The sequence below is a fragment of the Salminus brasiliensis genome, chromosome 14 (genome assembly GCF_030463535.1).
Source record: "Salminus brasiliensis chromosome 14, fSalBra1.hap2, whole genome shotgun sequence".
NCBI classification, from domain to species: Eukaryota; Metazoa; Chordata; class Actinopteri; order Characiformes; family Bryconidae; genus Salminus; species Salminus brasiliensis.
This window is the reverse complement of record NC_132891.1, coordinates 14,795,380-14,816,773: the sequence shown is the minus strand read 5'-3', so window position 1 is coordinate 14,816,773 and position 21,394 is coordinate 14,795,380. Positions and strand designations below refer to the sequence as shown.

General features: G+C 41.0%; 1 protein-coding gene across 1 annotated transcript in view; it reads left to right on the top strand.

The window, feature by feature from the left end:
• The window catches only part of cables2b (Cdk5 and Abl enzyme substrate 2b), a 35,886-nt gene that overhangs the window by 1,097 nt on the left and 13,395 nt on the right, over window positions 1-21,394 (top strand). Inside the window, exons 2-3 of the mRNA XM_072696851.1 lie at window positions 14,701-14,793; window positions 17,026-17,103. Coding sequence (XP_072552952.1) covers window positions 14,701-14,793; window positions 17,026-17,103 — 171 coding nt within the window. The remainder of the gene's footprint in view (window positions 1-14,700; window positions 14,794-17,025; window positions 17,104-21,394) is intronic.

Sequence of the window (21,394 nt, the reverse complement as noted above, 5' to 3'; positions counted from 1 at the left end):
TTCCTCTGCAGCTGTGTAGGAAACTCAGTACCTGAGGTTAGAGCTGGGCAATGTGATGATATTTGATCATTGTTTATTGTGATCAATTCTGTTATCGTGAGACACCGTATGCTTTCCAAAGCATATTGAGGATATTGTTAGTGCTTAAAAAGCACTGATCAGCTGCACGTTTTATTAGGAACAGTGTAATTAGACTGGTTTCATTGGATGAAGTGCAGCAGATGTTGAGTACAAATCACTGGATTCAGTAGGGGAGAGTATCTGAGTATCTGAACAGTAGTTTTTACGAATCTGATATGAAAATGTTGTGAAGTAGTATTTTTACCAGATCTCATCAGTGTGTTCCTGATGTCTGATTATGATCGGATTGAACTGATAACAGCATGTGCGTGTATTTTGTAGCGTGGTAAGAAAAGCATTGTAATCATACACCAGTCTGTGACGAGTGAGTGCTAATATACAGAAGTAATCTACTGTATACTGTTGTATTCACAGTTAAAGTTACTGTAAAAAATGTAACATTTATCGTGCACTTTAACTTTATCAGAAATCGAATCGAAAACTAATACTAATTAGGTTTCATTGTTAACTCAGTTCCTAAAAACAGCCCCGATTCTTAGTGCCATGGATTCCACAAGATGTTGGAACCATCCCTTTTTTTCTGTTCTGGTCCATCTTGACACTTTCAAGGTTTCCGCCACAGCCCAAAAGGTTTTCTATTGGATTCTGCCCTGGATTCGCTCTTCTGGTCTTCAGCCGTCCAGTTTTGGTGAGCCTGTGCCCACTGCAGCCTTCTCAGCTTTCTGTTCTTGATCCAACAGAAGGTTGATTCTTGAAGCCGAGCTGGTCTCCTGCTCTGGAAGCCCATCCACCTCAGGCTCTGTGTGCATTCTGAGATGCATTTGTTCTCACTACAGTTGTACAGAACCGATTTCCTTTTGTCAGCTCAAACTAGTCTGTCCATTCTCTTTTGACCTCTTTCGCAACAAGGTGTTTCTGTCTGCAGAACTGCCGCTCACTGGAGGTTCTTTATTTTCTTTATTGCACCATTCTGAGTAAACTCTAGAGACTGTTGTACATGAAAATAGCAGGAGATAGAAGTACTCAGACCAGCCACATTCTTTCCCCATACTGATGGTCGATGTGAACATTACCTGAAGCTGCTGGCCTGTATCTGCGTGGTTTAATGCTTTGCATCGCTGCAACGTGATTGTGTGGTTACATCATTTTGGACGGATTATGGAAAAATGGATTAGAAAATTAGGGTTGCAATGATATGAGATTTTAAAGATATGATAACCGTCTTTGAAAATAACATGGTTTTATGGTATCACATAATACACATAAATGCTTCGTCTTTTTATTATTATTAGTAGTAGTAGTAGTATAATTTATTATATTATCAGATACAATGACAAGTGCTTTACTATAGATTTTTTTATCTAGCTTGGAGTGGCAGTCTATGTAAAAAAAAAGTCTCTTTTGATAATTAATTAATAAAATAAATAAATAAGAAGGCTACACATACAGTGATTTAAGTGGATAACATATGTAGTTATTATAAAATAATGTGCTTATTAATTCATTGACTGGTTTACAAACCCCTCTGAAAATAGTAAGAAATTGGTATTACATTAGTATTAAATACATATACCAAATACCTCAATATCAAATACCTGGTATTACTCATTTCCACACAGTATGATAACCATCCGTTTTCATACCAAAGTATATCTAAAACCAGTATACTGCTGCAACCCTCCTAGCAATCTTCTGTATAGTACAGTGCATCACTGTAGTATTTCTGCTGTAAATGTACATCAGTTCTTTACATTGTACTTTTTTCCCCCACTTTCTGGCCTTCAAATGCTCGAGCTCGGTGGGGGAGGCTGCAGCTCGCACTGACTCACACAGCTGGCGTGACGCATGGGCCGCAGTGTTTACACTTGATATCATTGTTTTAGTATGCGCTCTTTGTTTTTGTGTTGTTGATTATGTTTTATTAAGAATTACAAAATATAATTGCTGCCAGGAGATGGGCTTAGGTTCACATGTGTATGTGGATTTGCTTAGACTGAATATATAACCTCCTTTCACACTGTTTGCATAGATAACAGCCATAAATAGACCTACTTGCACATGACTGATATGACTGAAGTTAAGAAAACACCCGTTCCTAAACCCTAGCCTTATTACCCAGTTATTAATCGTATGCAGTATTGTATTCAATATACTAAACCACTGTTAGCTCTGACCTTGCAATTCTGCACACAGGCCGACTGAAAATGATGAAGGAACTGACAAGGTTTTTGAGTTAACTCGGCTTTGTTCAGTCAACAGTTCTCCTAACTCACATGTTTCAGCTCTGCATCTCATACAGAGCTGTGTGAGCCAACAATACATGAGTGGACTGGAGCTGACTGACTCCACAGCTCAATGCTGGAGGGCTTTACACCCCTCTAGCCCACACCTGGCATTAGGCATGGAGCCAATAGGTTCATGTTTATCCGCTTCAGAGCGTCCTATTGACAGTACTTCTCTACAGTTACTATAGTGATACTCCCAAACCAGTGCAGTTCCCACAATACAGTGCAAATCAAGTGGCTTAAGGCACACGTGTTTGTGAAATTACCGTATTTACCCAAATAGCGTAAACAGTGTCAATTCCTATCTGCATGTTGAACTACTCCTATCACATGACGTCCCCAGATTGGCAGGGTTTTGACAATGGAGAGCTGAGCTTATATTGCCTGAACCTCCTTACACTTGACGAGCATGCAGTTAGACTATAGGGCCACTCTAGAGCTGTGAAATTACACACATAAAAAAACCCAATTCTGGGGGAATGTACCTTGCTGTCCTTTCTTGGACACAGATATGGTCACGGTTTAACAGCTGTAGAGAGGCACAGCCAGCCTGCTTGTCAAGTTTAAATCCCATCAGCACCACAGCCCTCCATGCTCAGGAGCCTGAGGATAGGAAGGCCCTTCCCCTCGGGGTAATAAGGAGAGGCCTAACCTGCATAAGTAAATAAGCAGTAAACACATTGAGTGAGATTCTGGCACTCCAGCAAACCAAGTATCAGTATCCCATGGCCTACTGTGTTTACTGTGTAAAGAAACTATCAGGAAACATGTAGTTGTGCGAGTGAACTGACCCACACATCTGATTATAAGCTCGCTCACAGTCTGCTCCCACACGTCCCTCCGTGTAACCGTCCTGTAAGGGGCAGAAACAGCATGAGGGGGCAGATAAGAAAAAGAATGCCTGCCTCCTCCCAGGACCTCAGTGGAATTCAACTGACATCATGACGTGAGTTGTGTTGGCCAAACTTGGCCAATTCTTGGGCGAAACTTTTCTTATATTAGATCATGTTATCTGACGGAAGTGGGAGAAGGAAGTGGGAGAGCCGTACCCGTGGCTAAATTTATCCTGTACCCGTGGCTGAGGCTGATGAAAGATTGGTGTCTGTTCTGTTGAACAATGGGTGGGCTTCCCTTCTCTTCCCTTTTCCTTCGTCAGAATGGGCGTGGTTGTTATTGGCAGAGGCAGAAGCACACCCTGCAGTCGAGCACATCTGCTTTGCTTCATCACAAAACTAGGAAGAGGAAGATAAGTCAGCAGCACGTGGAAAGTTGACATTTAGCACACAAGTACACACACCCTCACCCAAAATGCCCGGAGAGATCAAAGCACGCAGAACACACGGTCACATCTGCAAGCCACATAGTTTCTGCAGGCCTGAACATATCTTTCACATCTGTGGAGGTCGGTAGAGCAGTAAAGCAGCCTCAAATGTGAGTGTGTGTGTGTGTGCGTATGATTGATTGGACCAGAAAACCATTAATGGCGACAGCTATGACTGCCTCTATGCCTATTGTAGATATTACAGTACGCTTACAGTAAAAAACAGATCCAGATGGACACATTTTAAGAGGTATTTTTGCCATGTAGTATTAAAGAGTCTATATGATATTGCATTAATTTCCCTGAGGTTAAATTACACAATAATAAGTAGTTTCATTGATTCATTGGAGTAAGGAGTATTTGATGGAGTATCTGTCTTTGTACTGTCCAGGGAAGGCTTTCTACTAATTTTTTGGAAAATTTATGTGAGGATTTGATTGCATTCAGTGATATGATCACTGCCGAATGCTGGATGGGGGCTTTATACCCCTCTAGCCCACACCTGGCATTAGACAGGGTGCCAATAGATTCATGTTAATCTACTCCAGACAGTCCTGTTCTATTGGCAGTACTTTTCCACAGGGACTGAACAAGCTGTGTGTGTGCATTTGCACATCTGTGTCAGCAATGGGTGCAACTTAAAAGAACCGAATGCAGTTACCATAGCGATGCTCCCAAACAACCCCTACAGTTCCCAAAATACATTGCAAATCCTGCGGCTTATAACTTAAGGCACACGTGTTTGTGGAATTACTACATTTACCCTAACAGCGCCTACCGAGTATTCTCCATGTGACTGTGCGCACCAAACCGTTACCCCAGTACTGTAAGGGTTTTGCGACGAATACACTTACCCTTACACCCCTAAACACTACTGTACTATCACACAAGCATTTTTAAGGCTGTATTTAGACAGCAGGGTATATTCCTCAAAATCTACACTTGAACCGTGAGCAAAATTCCTGTGATGAATTTCACAAAGTGTGAAGGAGCAGAGAGGAAGATTAAGGGCGGTGCCATGGGTCAATACTTTTACATTTAATAGATATATTAAAAAAGTAGCACTCGCTGTGTAATCTTTTTGGTGGAGGGAGATACATTAATGATTGCAGTGTGCAGGATTGTATGTGTGAATGCTTATGCTCTGAAAAAAGGTTTAACTGACATGATTTAAATATGTCAGGTGGTGGCAAGTGAATAGCATATGCTACATTTACACCTTTCTTGCCAAGACAGGTCAATGTAAAGGAAGCCATAGTGTTGATGTAGCATTATGTGCAACCACTTGACTTGACACATTTGAATTATTAACCATTTTTTGTGAACATGCAAGAAACTCTCTTATGAAACAGCCAGAACTTCACAGTCTGGTTTCTGAATTGACTCAGCTTATCCCTTAAAGGAACAGTTTGGTGAAAAACCGAAAGCCCATAAGTTACCTTTTTATACTAATGCAGTCAATCAGCGTCTGCTTCTGTTGTTTACAACAGGAGATGCAAGGCTAACATTGCTAACAGATATCAGACAGGTATTGTCACCAATCCCATCTCTGACACAAAAAATCTTTATTTATTTTGCTTTCAAAATCTATCGAAGAAATATGCAAACAGGTTTTCTTTTTAATTATTCAGTAAAACAACCTGGATAGACCTTATTTAAACATTTATGCTAAAATGTGAATGGTCACTAATATCTGCACGCCCCATCATATAGCTATGGAGAAAAGTTTCCTTCTGATTTTAGAGACAGAAGTAAGTCATGCAGTGTTTTAAACCACATCGATTTACTCAAGCAAAATAAATGAAGATCTGGAGGAGTTTACAGAGGTGAGATTGGTGACAATATCGGTTCAGGGTCTATAAGCATAATAGCCTAGTATCTCCCAGTTGTAAAGAACTGTGTAATGTTGCTGGTTCTATTAATCAGTAATAAAGTTAATGTGTAGAAAGCACTACCAATTCTGTACTTCTTCACCCTTCCTGCGCTGGATCAGATGTTTACTATTACACAAATGAGCATCACTTCCTCAGTCAGAGCTAAAGTATGCATGATGTGTGCGACTGATAATGTGTGACCTTTTCTATATCACTGTTTTAGAGGGAGGGGAGCGTGTTTGCTAAGTAGGCAGTCCCTGACATGCTACAGTGCTTAGTCATGCTCTCTTGTCAATGGAGTGCAGAGTACAGCCTGTATTTGTACCTGAGGCTAAGTGTGCTTGGCTCGACCAAGTGGAGGACTGCAATATCAGCGTCCTAGACCTTTGCTCTTCTGGGCTAACTTAATGGTATTAGATCCTACTATGCATAGTTCACCTCGCCTCCTTCCCGTGACGCGCTGTCTTCCTTTGAGGTGCTGTTAATACGCAAGTGTTTACGACAGTGCGAATTAGAGCAGATTGCCACCCTGCAGGACAGTGCAGTTAAAGGCTACAGCAAGAGTCAGGTGGAAGAGTGGCATGACTTGCAGTTAGTAAACTAACGGTTGTCCTCCGTTGATTCGCTTTTTCTGTTTGTGATGCCCTGGTGTAATTTCAAAGAAGTATTTCTCAATCATTGTGTGGTGTGTTTCACAGCACCATTCAGTGATGAGCCTTAATAATTCTTAAGGATTATTTTTTCCAATTTCCACTGAAGTATTTCCTTAGACACATCACTGAAGGTAAAGGCATGTGTAGATGAATGTGTGACGCCATCCTCCACTAAAGATGTTTTTATTCAAGTGGCCACAGGTCTTCAAAGTACAGCTAAAATGAGTCTTTGATGATGAGCCACAGGAAGCAGAACTCAATGAGCTTTTGCAATGAAAGAAATCACCATGACAGGATTCTGAAACATTAATGAACATCCTGTTTACCTTTAGAAATTTCAGGTAGAGAAAATTGCCTCTTAAAGGTCACCTTTAACCAGGTAGTGTACCATTCGTCTCACAACTACATGCCCTTGACCTCTGCCCACCAACTTAAGAAGAAGCAATACGTATAATCTTCTCCAATATATGTATATGTAGAAGAACTAGAGCCATGGGTGTTCCAAGCCAGCACCTTGACGATGAGTATGGTCAGATGCTGACCGATCTTCGTTGTTAAATTACACAACCAAGATGTTCTGCTAATTAATACTGTTTTAGTAAATATTGATATAATGTGACATTCTGGACGGATTTCTTTGGTTTTGATAGCAATTTGTATAACAATTGACCATTTAACAATGTGTTTAATATCTTATAATACAGTCTGCCTGATTATTGACTCCCAGTTACTCTAAAACACTGCAGTCTACAGTGGAACATACTGATGTGAAAACTGTTTTATAAATGTGTTGTAAATGCAGTTTCTTAATAGCCTATGTGTATTAGCTTCCTCCATCTTGATTTTAAACATGCTGTTCAGTGCTGGTTTAAAAGCAAATAAATAAAAGCAGTGTTTCCACTGGAAAATCAAAGAACAATTAACCTGGTTGAAAATGACCTCAGAATACACCCCCAAAATGTGGAGATCACATAGGTGCAAGAGTTAGTATGTTGTATTGGTCCATTGCACTTGCACACAGTTTCTATATGTGGTTATGTGCAGCACTACTGCCATATGTCTGTATGCCTAGTCCTGCTAGTTCACACTTCAACAAAGAAGCAGTACTGACACCTGTAGTACTTTAGGGATTCTCTTCCTTATTATTAATATTATTATTCTTTTTAATGTTTTCTTTTTCTATTTTTGACCCATTTTCTCCCCAACCAATACATATTCTCCACCTATCACATGCAATGCTCCCTACATTGGGATGGTGAACACCAACAAATGCCTCCTCCAACACATACACAGCCAGCCACCACCTCTGTTTTCCGATCAGCAGCCTATGCAACACCACCGGGCAACCAACACGCTCTGAGGAAAGCGTCATCTACACACCCTGGAGAGAGCAAAGCCACTTGTGCTTTCTCTGGGCCCCAAGCCTGTTGCTCCTTTAATTAAGTAAAGTTACATGTATGCTCTCTATTGTAATTCAGGTCTGCACTCAGGCTTTTTAGGCTTGTTTTAATAACACAAAATTGCAAAAATGTCAGTTGCATAATGTAAAAGGTTTACTAGGACTGTAAACACAATCCTAACTTTTTTTTAAAAATCCCCATACTGCTAATATTTTCTTAAGATCCCAAATGGTAAATCTAATAAAAACGCTGAATTGTAATGAAAAATGTATGAATATGAAATTACAGTGTGCTTTTTTTAAGCACTAACAATAACTCTGCGGTCTCTGAGTTGATGTTCTGCCTCGCTGCACAGTTTCTTGCTTTTTTTGACCCTGTGGCACTGGCAGTTCAGTCAAATTCAAAATCCATCAGTGTAGTGCTTGTACGCTCAGAGGCACTTCAACCATGGAATCAGGCCATATGTCCCCTGGCCCAGCAGGCCAAGCGCGCTAATACCGTGCGCGGTCCAGCCAGAGGGAGGATTACCATCGGGTATTTAGCCCAAAGCCCAGTGACGTGACTAAGGCCTGTCTACGTCCAGTCTCATCCGCCGGCCAGGAGCCATCTCTCATCCCGCGTCCTTAGGCACAGAGATCTGCTTGACCAAAGATTATAAAGAGAGAGATAGAGATTTTGTCCAGGCTGGCATAGTACATTAATCCTTTCACTCCTGCTCAGCCTCCATGCTCATCTCTAACAGTCTGGGAAATCCACAAAAATAACCAAAGCCTTAGAAAATGCAGTCTGCTGGGGAAAAAAAGAGGCTTCTGTTCTGAGATGCAAGACTAGCAGACTGTCTGATCATATGGTCCAAAAATAGCTTCTGTAGGTTTTGAGTTGAGCTCAGTGTTTGTGGTTGCAAATGGCAGTTTACACACAGAAATGTCCCTCATTGGTTGGATTATTTTTACCATAATGGTTTGACATTTGAAATAACATTAATATTTGCAGGCATTGATTGCACTTCATTTTCCTCCACTTCTTCCATTTGCTCATTCTGAAAGCAAAAAGCTGGGGGAATGTAAGGGGAGGCCAAGCCTGCAGAACTAACGAGGACAAGAGGCATGTAGACTAAGCAGGACAGATAAACAGGGACAGATTTAGTGGAACGATTAGCTAAATATGCAGTGAAGAATAGGAACGACACATGAGTGGACTTGTAAGTCTTCGCTAAGATTCGGACACGTTTCTGACAAGGAGGCCAAAGTATGTTTTTGTCTCGTGTCTGTCCCCTCTCCCACTTTCCAGACATGTCCTCCCTGCCTGTCTGGTTTGAATAACGGTAATTTAGATTCCTGTGCAAGGCATCAGGTTGCTGGTGGCTCGAAAAGCAGAACAGATGACGGGCCTGTTCGGTGGCAGCAGGGTGGGGGTGTTGGTGGTAGACCTGCAAAGATCGGTTGTGTAACACTTATTCAAATGGAACAGAAGGTGTTCTCGACCTGGTTCCCTGACCAAAGCGCAGGGCGAGACTCTGCAAATCTCTGGTAGAGAAGCAGAGACAGACACAGGGAGATGTTGCGCAACTCTGATCACAGCCAAGCTGGCACTGGCACGGGAGATGACACAATGATGAAACTCGGAAGCAGAATTTTGGGTGGGCTTTGAAAAGGCCATTTCTAAGAACAGTCATCTCCTCTTTAACCTTTTGCAGCCGTTAATGCAGCCCAACGCTGTTCCCAGATGTAGGCCTACCGTTGCGTAAGAGCGGAGATTATACGGAACAGAAAAGTAATTCGCCAAATTCAGTTGGTCGGTTTGGGGTTTGACCTCCAAAGGTTGACCTCTTGATGTGGTATCGCATATGTGGTCTAGGGCCTGGTTGAAAATTGACAAATCTAAAGATTATGAACTACATTTTTAAGGCTGTGGATCTATTTGGCAAAAAAACACGAGCAGCTGGTGACTTCAACATAGCTCTTTCTTTAAAGCAAAGGTGGGGACCTCCTACACAGTTTTCCTGTTCAAGCACGCCTGATTCAACTCATCACTTAAATGACAGGTTGTAGTGTTAGGGTAGGGGAAACACCATGTGCTGGACTCCTGCAGTAGAGAGTGGTATAATAAGCAAATAAAAATTTCAGACAGTTTTAGAAGATGCCACAATGTTGCTTTAAGACTAACTAAAGTATGCTAAACTACACTTAGATAGAAGCTGCCTCCTCATTAGAGGATCAGTACTACATAAATGAACTGCTATTTCATTTGTTATTATGGTAATTATGAAACTCATACGTTAGGATGATTTTGAAAAGGAAATGTCAGTTTCAAAACATGATGTAAAATAGAAGTGAATGATGTACTCTGATGAAAAAAACTACAGTAGCCTGTAAAACCGGAAAACACGTCAGCAGATTCAGAATCACGTCAGCAGATTCAGAATCACGTCAGCAGATTCAGAATCACGTCAGCAGATTCAGAATCACGTCAGCAGATTCAGAATCACGTCAGCAGATTCAGAAGCACTTTAGCAGATTCAGAATCACTTCAGCAGATTCAGAAACACATCAGCAAATTCAGAATCATGTAAGCAAATTCAGAAACGCAGCAAATTAAATAGTTCAAAAATGGTTCAACTAATAAAAAGGACAACAGCAAATTCATAAGCACAGTGTCAAATACAGAAACCACCCACTACTAGAGTGCTAGTTAAAAAATAGGTGCTAAAATGGTTAGTTAACAATTTCCATTAAAATGTAAAATTAATTGAACTTAAAATATTAAAATAATAAGTTTTCAGAACAAGAACTTTAAGTTCCATAAATAGTTTTAATGCAAAAAGTTAATATATATATATTACATATATTGTATTATATAATATATATATTATATATGTATATTATTATATATTATAATATATAATAAGTTATATACATGTTGTTAATGTTTTATAAAACAAGCTACTTCAAAACAGTATTGCATTGCATTGTATAGCACTGGCCAATAAACCTTATAGGCTGGCAACAAAATGAACTTAATCAGCTGAACGTGTGAAAAAGTACTGCAGTGAATGTTAAGACCAATTTTAGAAATAAGTCACCATTGCACACACTATCACTGTTTGCCACCTTGTCTGATTTGGAGTTAGGGACCATCTAAAAAGTTACAGAAAAAAAGACGCTTTTGTTATTATCTCTGTTAGAACATCACTGATGATGTGTCCAAAGGCGTTAACAGATGTTCTCACAGAGATACCGCTACTACTACTACTAGTACTAACAGTACTTGATCTTTTAATAAAGGACAGAATTGGGAATGTCACATGAACACACCTTTGTCTCTGAAGCCGCTTAGCTTAGCCAAATCGTACGATCGATAAAACGTGACTTTTTTTTCCCCTAGAGCTGAAGCTGTTTTGCTCAATAGGTCCTCCGGGTGCCCTGTTCTGAGAATGCCCTGAAATGAACCATACCATAGATGGCTTTTTTTCAGGCTGGATATTTACCTGCATTGCTGAGCAGGTTCAACCAGTGCAGCTTAACTGCGGATGCTCAATCAATTGACCTCTAATACAATCACAAGATGACTTTTCTACACTCAAAATGTAACCATGTCTGTGTAATCATGCTCCTACCTTAAACTTCTGATTTTTTAGGTCTTGTTGTTAGAACAGCCAGAACACTACAATGTACAGTGCATGTCAGAGATGCTTACCTAATGCAGAAATAATCACATTGGCAGACACAATGGCATAAGATGAAAGAAGTGTCACAAATATAGCTCTACAGGCCAGCTTGCATAAGCATCTAGTGTCTGGTCATTGTCAGCTTTATTGTCCATAATGAGAGATGCCCATAGGGAAGAGGAAGCCACTTCTGTAGCCCTTGTCCTGCATTTATAACTGCAGCAGTGCCCCAGCCCAAGAGGTGTCCTTTTAAGAACATGATGTAAAATAGATGAGTGAATAATGAGTTAAAAATGCATAGAAATAGATTCTACAGTAAATCTACATACAGATGCCCTGTGGATGTACTTTGCAGAAAATCCTGTTTAATGTAAGGAGAAAACTACAGTGGCCTGTAAGTGGTCCGTTATTTTTTTTTTTATTGTGTTGAAACGGAATCGAAATGCTTAAAAATGACTTGGAATAAAATCTTTCCTCCATCTGTAAACTTGCCTTTTTGGAGATACAAAGTTTTGTGTGACAGTGATGGTATACTGTATATGCAGCAGCCCTGGCATGAAGTCTATGGTGGTCCTGGATCTTGTCTTGCTACCTTTACAGTACAGTACATTACATTTTGAGTGTGTTAACTCATCAGAGTGTCTTATAATAAGATAATAAAGACTCAATATAAATTAGAAAGAAAATAATAAAGGATTCTTTTCTGATTTGTTAGTTTGATATCTGCTATGTTTTATATTATAGAGAGAAAATGAAGTACAGAGCCACATACAGACCCTTGCTGTCGACTGGGTCAAGGACAGTTCTAACCCTGCATTCACAATAGCATACATTTTATGCTCTCATGGCCTAAATGGCTGGTTACTCAAGCTTTTGGTTTCTATGTTTTCACCAAATCACCAACCTTCACACCTGTTTTTTTTTTTTTACCACAAATCTTTTATTTTTTATCACTAATCAGATTAGTGTTCCCACAAAGACATTTGTAGGATACTGTACTGATACATTCTCTGCAGAAAATCCTGTTTAATGTAAAGAGAAAACAGTGGCCTGTAATTGTGAAACACATTTGCAAATCGAATAACACGTCAGCGAATTCAGAGACACGTCAGCGAATACAGAGACACGTCAGCGAATTCAGAAACACGCCAACGAATTCAGAGAGACGTCAGTGAATTTAGAAGCACGTCAGCGAATTTAGAAACACGTCAGTGAATTTAGAGACACGTCAACGAATTCAGAGACACGTCAGCGAATTCAGAGACACGTCAGCGAATTCAGAGACACGTCAGCGAATACAGAGACACGTCAGCGAATTCAGAAACACGCCAACGAATTCAGAGAGACGTCAGTGAATTTAGAAGCACGTCAGCGAATTTAGAAACACGTCAGTGAATTTAGAGACACGTCAACGAATTCAGAGACACGTCAGCGAATTCAGAGACACGTCAGCGAATTCAGAGACACGTCAGCGAATTCAGAGACACGTCAACGAATTCAGAAACACGTCAGCGAATTCAGAAACACGTCAGCGAATTCAGAAACACGTCAGTGAATTTAGAAGCACATCAGCAAATTTAGAAGCACGTCAGCGATTTTAGAAGCACGTCAGCGAATTCAGAAACATGTCAGTGAATTCAAACACGTCAGCGATTTAGAAGCACGTCAGCGAATTTAGAAACACGTCAGCGAATTCAGAAACACGTCAGCGATTTAGAAGCATGTCAGCGAATTCAGAAACAGATCAGCGAATTCAGAAACACGTCAGTGAATTCAGAAATACGTCAGCGAATTTAGAAACACGTCAGCGAATTCAGAAACACGTCAGCGAATTCAGAAACACGTCAGCGAATTCAGAAATACGTCAGCGAATTCAGAAACACGTCAGCGAATTCAGAAACACGTCAGCGATATAGAAGCATGTCAGCGAATTCAGAAACAGATCAGCGAATTCAGAAACACGTCAGTGAATTCAGAAATACGTCAGCGAATTTAGAAACACGTCAGCAAATTTAGAAACACGTCAGCGAATTTAGAAACACGTCAGCGAATTCAGAAACACGTCAGCGAATTCAGAAACACGTCAGCAAATTCAGAAACACGCCAGTGAATTTAGAGACACGTCAGCGAATTTAGAAACACGTCAGCGAATTTATCAGCACGTCAGCGAATTTATCAGCACGTCAGCGAATTCAGAAACACGTCAGCGAATTCAGAAACACGTCAGCGAATTCAGAAACACGTCAGCAAATTCCGAAATACGCCAACGAATTCAGAGACACATCAACGAATTCAGAAACACGTCAGCAAATTCAGAAACACGTCAGCAAATTCAGAAACACGCCAGCAAATTCAGAAACACGCCAGTGAATTTAGAGACACGTCAGCGAATTTAGAAACACGTCAGCGAATTTATCAGCACGTCAGCGAATTTATCAGCACGTCAGCGAATTTAGAAGCACGTCAGCGAATTCAGAAACACGTCAGCGAATTCAGAAACACGTCAGTGAATTTAGAGACACATCAACTAATTCAGAAACGCGTCAACGAATTAAAAAACTTGACGGCAAATTCAGGAATGTAGAAGCAAATTCAGCGAGTTTAGAAATTTGACAGCAAATTCAGAAATTTAGAAAAGCAACAGCAAATTCTGGAACAAATAAAAAAACCTGACAGCAAAGAAAACAAAAACACAACAGCAAATAAAAAACTACAGCAATTTAGAAACAATAGCAAATAAAACGTGACGGCAAATTCAGAAAATCACAGAAAAAAAGACAAAATTGACTGAAAAAAAACGACAGCAGTCGTTGAAACACATCAGCAAATAAAAAACGCAGCAGCAAATTCCAAAACACAACAAATTCAAGAGTGCAAAGCAAACTGTACAGAGCTCTGTGTATTTGGGACTCCGTAGGCACATCAGCACTATGTGTGTATGAAAGTGTGCGTAAATGGGTAAGAAAAGGGATGTATGAAGGTATGTGTGATTGCTGTAGGGGGAGACCGCAGACCGGCTGCATGCTGTGAGGATACAGTGTTATAAACAACCTCAGCCAACCAGCATGTCGTCCATTTCTCTTAGTGTCATTTAGCGTTTGAGGATGCTGTGGCATTAACATGCACGCACTGGTGAATGCTATAGTAGTGGTAAACGTTGGTTGCCATGTTGTGAGAACATCTAGGCCCTGGAGAGAAAGCACCTACGTGCCGGAGTACTTGTGCTATACCCCTGAGTTAGTTAGAGGGCAGAGACTGATGTGTGATGTAGTGTATAGCTGAGATACAGCTAAATTAACAGACGTTCATATCGTCTAAGAGTTCAAATGTGTGTGATATGATTATTGTGATGTGTATATTAACTCTCTCTCTCTCTCTCTCTTTCTCTCTCTCTCTCTCTGTCTCTCTCTCTCTGCCAGGACCCGTAATCTGTCAGGTTCCCCTCGGCCACGCTCCTTGAAGAAAGTCCATTTCATTAAAAACATGAGACAGTATGACACCAGAGGCAGCAGGTGTGTGTATATATATATGTGTGTGTGTGTGCGTACTCACCTCTGCATGTCTGTTATTGCTTAATCCTCTTTATTGTGGGTTTTAATGCCTGTGATAACAGCCTCTGGCTGAGTTTTAGTAGAAGCTCTAATTAGAGACTGTATATAGCTGAGTGTGTATTTGTGTGTATCTGAAAGAGTGTGGGTGTGTATAAAGATGTCTGATTTTCCCACGCTGATTCAAAGTAAACAACTCAGAGACTCAGTCTGTTCTTTTCCTAGACCCCACCACCACCACCACCACCCTCTCTGCCTATCTCTCTCTCTCGCTTTCTCTCTGTTCTGTGTTTACTGGATCGCTCTTCGTGTTGCTGTTGCTATTATTGTATGAGTGTAATAGGTGAGAGGTCTGTGTGCGGACAGGCATAACTGATGATGCCCACCTGTGCTTAACTTGAGCCAGATCCTGTCAGCTCCTGTTTTGTGGCAGAGCGAGGCAGCTACATGGTGTAGTTATATATCGTCACTAAACACCCTGCATCTCCATATTTGATATTCTTCTTAATTTGAAGACATTATTCTTTTTATTGTGTCGAAACGGAATCAAAATGCTTCAAAACGACTTGGAATAAAATCTTTCCTCCATCTGTAAACTTGCCTTTTTGGAGATACAAAGTTTTGTGTGACAGTGATGGTATTCTGTATATACAGCAGCACTGGCATGAAGTCTATGGGGGTGTTGGACCATGCCTTGCTACCTTTACAGTACAGTACATTTCATCTCAAGTGACTCAATATGAATTAGAAAGAAAATAATAAAGAATTTTTGTGATTTATTAGTTTCTACAAGTTGTTTGATATGTGATATGAAACTCTAAGTTCTGTATTATAGTGAGAAACTGAAATACAGAACAACACACATACCCCTTCATGTTTGGATTCTGTATGGGTAGCCCAACTGGGCACCAGAAAGTATTGTCCTCTGGTTCCACGTTGGCCTCACATATAGGTGCTTACCAGGGTCAGTGATGGGACCAGGAGGCGTTAAACATGGGCCCCATCTGGGTTTTACCCTTCATACAGCGCCTAAATGGAAACCATGTGAAATTAAGATGCTTGGGAAGCCCAGCTGGAACGCAGTAACAACATATGTACAAACACATGTCAGTGCCCATTCCCACCTAGAACCCACCTAGCCTACGTTCCATCCACGTAAGCCCCACATAAGCATGTTGGCTGTTGGCAGCTGGATAATACTGGATAATAAGGCTAGCAGTAATGTATTATCAGATCTGAACTGGTGACTTTATGTTCTCCAGCAGCATCTTCTTAAACACCAACTCCTGTGGTTTGCTGAGGTCAACAATGCCTGTGGGGCAGTGCAGATTTGCTTTGTTTGTTTGTGGCTGGCAGGCGGTCTCAGCAGCAGGATAGAGAGGACCGAGGGAAAGAGACTGGGGCAGATGTGTGGGTTTGAGTTGGGGGGATTTGAGGGTTTGTGTTATGCCTCATTCCCCCTGAGTTCTGTTCTTCCTCCCGCCGAGGAAAGACAGCTATGTTTATTAAAGCCTCATTATAAACAGTCCCACACTGTTACCGGCCTTTGCTTTTTCCCAAGCTTCGGCTTTTTTTAACACGCTCTCCTGTATTCAGGCTGATGACGGAAAGGGGAATGAGTGATTTGGGGAAGCTGATGAGATATTTTCCATTGGCTGGAGACCGAATTTTGATTTTGAGCAGTTTGATACTATTCATAATAAACAATATTTAAGCTGCTGCCCTTTTGAGAGTTGATGTTATTATAAAGCCAATTATAACAGTAAAGATGACCGTCTTATCCACTCTTTATTCATACGGATGAGTCGTGTGAGTGTGCCTGTGTGTTTGTGTGACTGTGTGACAGCGACTGATAGAGAGAGAGAGAGAAAAACAGATGCACTAGCCTGATGGAGTTCAGTTTTTGCATACTTCAGTGCAGGTGCAGTGTCTTTGTGTGTGTTTGTGTGTGTATGGGAACCACTGAAGCACGGCTGAGTTCTGTAGTGTGTTTGTGTGTGTCCATGTGCATTTGTGTTTGTGTGTGACACAGGTTCATGAGAAAGATGTGGAGTTTAAGACCAATCACATGACTACTACATGAACCCAGGTGTCCTGCAGGGCAGTCAGATAGTATTAGTGTGTGCCAGCTTGTCACTAACACACAGAATGAGAACGGGTTAAGTGTGGGTTCTGATGTGTGCCTTTGTCTTGCAGGATTGTGCTTATCTGTGCCAAGAGATCACTGTGTGCTGCGTTCTCTGTGCTGCCGTATGGAGAGAGCTTCCACATAAGGTACCAAACGCACACATACAAACACAGCACCATATGACCATTTTGAACATTAACCTTGTATGATCATTTTGAACTTGTTTCCGTTGGTTAATTAGTCATAATATGATTCCTGTGGATTCTTAAAGTCTTGTGAAGTCTAAAATAAGGTTAAAATGCAGGATTTCAATAGTTTGTTTGTTTGTGAGTTTGTTTTACTATGACTCTCTTGAACCTTAAGCTTATTATTTGTGAATGTCAGTCTATTGACAATAGGGCTGGGTGATATGATAACATCATAATATCAAATGATTCATAAGATCCAAATGATTATGCAAATTATAATTTTCTCAGATTTGAGAATGACAGTCAGTATAACTTTCCAGTCATCAGTCGAATTTTATTGAACAAACCTCCCAATGATAACAGTATGTTTAAAAAAAATGCACTGTTCCAAATTATTATGCACAAGAGGGTTCAGGGTTCAAAACATTTTATAGATTGTAAATTAATACTATTGCATTAGTAGGTCACATTCACCTTTCAAAAACACCTTAACAGACCAAGTTACATGTTAACATATGACCCCTTCTTTGATATCACCTTCACAATTCATGCATTTATTGAACTTGTGAGTTTTTAGACAGTTCCTGCTTGAATCTCTTTGCAAAAAGTGAGCTGCTGTTTTGATGTGAACTGCCCCCCAATAGATCTTTTGCTTGATACTCCAAAGGTTCTCAATAGGTTTGAGGTCAGTTGAGGACCATGTGTTTTCCCATAGCAGCCAATGACACAGACGTATTCTTTGCAGCATGAGATGATTTTGCTGCAGAAGGCACGGTTCTTCTTTTTGTGCCATGAAAGAAAGTGGTCAGTCAGAAACTCTATATACTTTGCCAAGGTCATGACTCTGCCACCTCCTTACTGACGTCGCAGTCTTGTTAGGACATGGTGGCCATTCACCAACCATGTCATCATGTCGTGCCCACATTCTGCACAACTCCTCTACTGTCCTCTCCTATACTGTCCCTTCATCATTATCATATATAGTCATACTATGTAAACAACATAGTAGCCAGAGCCCAGATAAGAACAAGAGTGAGAACTAGGATGTGTGTCCCGTTTTGAGCAGGATATCAGGACTATTCTCCTGGGATTCAGTGGCCGGATTGGATAAACACGTCAAGCAGGAATGTTTCCCACAGTTTCGAGCCCAGATTGGCATGACCCGGCCTGCGACCTCTCTGCCCATTCCCACCCTCTGCTCCGCTCACCCTGCCAGGGCCACTCTCTAAAGCCCAGAAGAGAGACAGGGAAAACGGGCTCTGAGAAGCGGAGTACATCTGTTCATTTTTCCCATCCTTTATTTGGACATAGAGGAAGAGAGAGAGAAATTGCACATCACGTTACGTAAACGGCCTAAGACGGAAGACAAGAGAGCGAGAGACTGACGAAAATGTAGAGATGGGGGAGGAGAGGTGTATGTGTGTTTATACAGAGTTTACAGAAAGTACTTGGAGAAAATCTTGGGTTCGGTTCTTTTAGGGTTCTTTATTGGAGAAAATGTTCTATATTGAAACATAACTTAAAAGAAACTCTTTGAATATGTTCTTATGAAATGCAGTTCCTGTTGCTGGTTGTGGCCAATCCTGTCCTATTTTGACCTCAACAGTTTCACGTGCACATTTTTCCAAAACGCATCTGGCTAGTTTTGATATGACATTGCAGGGAACGTGTGATGATGTAATGTACCCCTTACCTACTACCAGTAGACATTACTACCTTTACCACCCAGCCCGACCTGCTGGAAGATTGCCCCGCTGAGGTCCCCTCTACCTGCGTCAAACCAGCTGCCACCTACCGGTCCAACCAGCAGGCCCCCCACCCACCACCACCCATACCAGACCAGCGGCTCATCTGCCTACCACTGCTACCTTAGTGACCATGTTAAAACCTAAATGGACTCGTAACTATCTGCCACTATTAATATCGCCACTATTAACTATCTGTTGTATCTGGTTTGGTCATTTTTATCAATAATGTTTAAATAGTTAGAACCCGTAAAGTGAAAGAGCCGTGAATTACTGTGAACGATGGATATGACTGAGTATACAGTGATTATTATATATTATATTGTAGCTATACATTGGATCTGTGTTCTACCTGTGCTGATATTGGTATGTTCTAGGGGGAGGAGCTACCTGCTTGTAGTCAGCTCAGCACAGTTCAATGGGGATCATCCTCCACTCTAAGGTAGTGAGCAGCGAGCTCACTGTCTTAGTGTAGACAGAGAGAGGCTAGTGTAAATGCTTGACCCATATGACATTCATGCATTCGAGTGGTTATTTATTACATATTGTTTTCTTTTGGCTCAGTGAGCAGTTGTAAATATTTATATAGGTAGGTTGTTGTAAATAAAATAAAAATTGATCAGGGAGAAGGAAACCTCTTGTGGACGCTTTATTGGTCAGGTCCTCAGATCATTACTTACTGCTCACACTACAGCAGTCGAGGGTCTCGCTTTATCACAGAAGGTTTCTGCAGGTTTTTAGAAGTTCTGATTATGCCAGTTTACGATTCGTTCTCTCTCTAAAAGAGTTTTCTTGGTCTTCCAGATCTCATCCCCCACAGTTCTCCTGAACGACCAATTCTTAACATTCCTCACTGTAGAAACTTCAAGCTGAAAACACTAAGTTATCTTCTTTTAACCTTCCCCTGCCCTGCAGGCATTGATCATCATCAGATATCTAGACAGTTGCTTAGAGAAGCTTAGCGTTGTGGAGTTATGTTCTGCTGCATTCCATTTGGAACTGGGATGTCAACATTTTTGAGTTCCACGTAGGAAATTTCAACTGGAACACCACCCCCACAAGTTGAATTTCTTACTCAGAAAGTGGGGGGCCTCTCTAACCCTGAGTTAAAAATCGTCTCGATGGTGTCTCGCTAATTTAGCCGTACAGACAGTACTGCACAACATCTGTGGACGTGTTTCCATGGTGTTTACATATATACTGCATAGTGTGTTGCTAACACTGCTAACCTGCGACAGTACTAACAGTGACAACCTAGACATATTTTGGATAGATTTGCTGCAAAACACCAGTTAAAGATTGTCAACCCAGTTGTGGGGAACTTCAGTGTCTATAGCTATCTGTTTTGGGGGTTTTCTTTGGAAATATTTGAAATAATATACACTAATCTGACTGATTAACTGTAACATGGTCATCTCGGGTGTGGCGTCCCATTGACGTGACATTCCCAGCTCCAACATTTTCCGAGGTGAAGAGAATGCAGAATTTATCAGGCTTGTAAATTTGATTGAGCGGGCAGTTCCTAATTACAGTTGTTAAAATGCCTCAGACCTGTTTTGCTAATCAGGGTCTGAGATCGCCCAAAGATTTGCACAGGCCACACAGATGTGGCATCAAATACTGTACAGTAAAATAAATGTACATTAGATACAAATTCTATAATATATATATATATATATATATATATATATATATATATATTTGTTTAGTTTGATTTACAGAAGCTGTTTAGTACTTAGACTCAAAAAATGACTAAAGGTGTGTAGGAATGTGTGTGTGTGTGTGTGTGTGTGTGTGTGTGTGTGTGTTTGAGTAAATCAAGACAGCCTTATACTGAAGCAGACTGATTCAGGTCAGTTTCCATGCCCATCATGTCAGTGTGTGAAGAGCTGCTGTCTGCAGCCTTTAGAAGCCACAAACAGCCCAGAGACAGGCACAGAGCAGCCAGTTATTCAGAGACTCTAGAGTTGGAAGCACTGTGTATGAGGTGAGCTCTACCCAAGTGTGTGTGTGTGTGTGTGTGGGTGTATAAGAATGAAAGAGCCTATTAAAACGGTGTGTATTAGGTGTGCTAGCAGAGGCTGTATTGGAGTGAATGTTAACAGTGAAAGTCTGCCTACTCTTAGCCAGGAGGCTTTCAAGAGCCCTGCTACTGTTCTGCCCTTTCTCTCTCTCTCTGTCTCTCTATCTTTCTCTCTCTCTCTTTCTTTCATCTTTCATCTCTGTTGCACCAGCATACAATAGCTTGTCTCTCTGTCTTTCTCTTTACTGCTGTAATAATGCTGGTCAGGTCTCAACAGAGCTGCTCTCCTGGCCCCGCTGGCTTGTTCTGAGTGTTCTAAGTGTGGCTAATTAAATCCAGATGTAATGCAGAGATAAACTGCTTATTTCTGAGAGGTTTCTCCTTACCCTACCCCTAATTACTGACTCTCCTTCCTCTCCCCATTTCCCCTCTTCTCTCTTTCTTTTGGCCAGATCAGCTATTTGGAAGTAGGTTAGGCTGG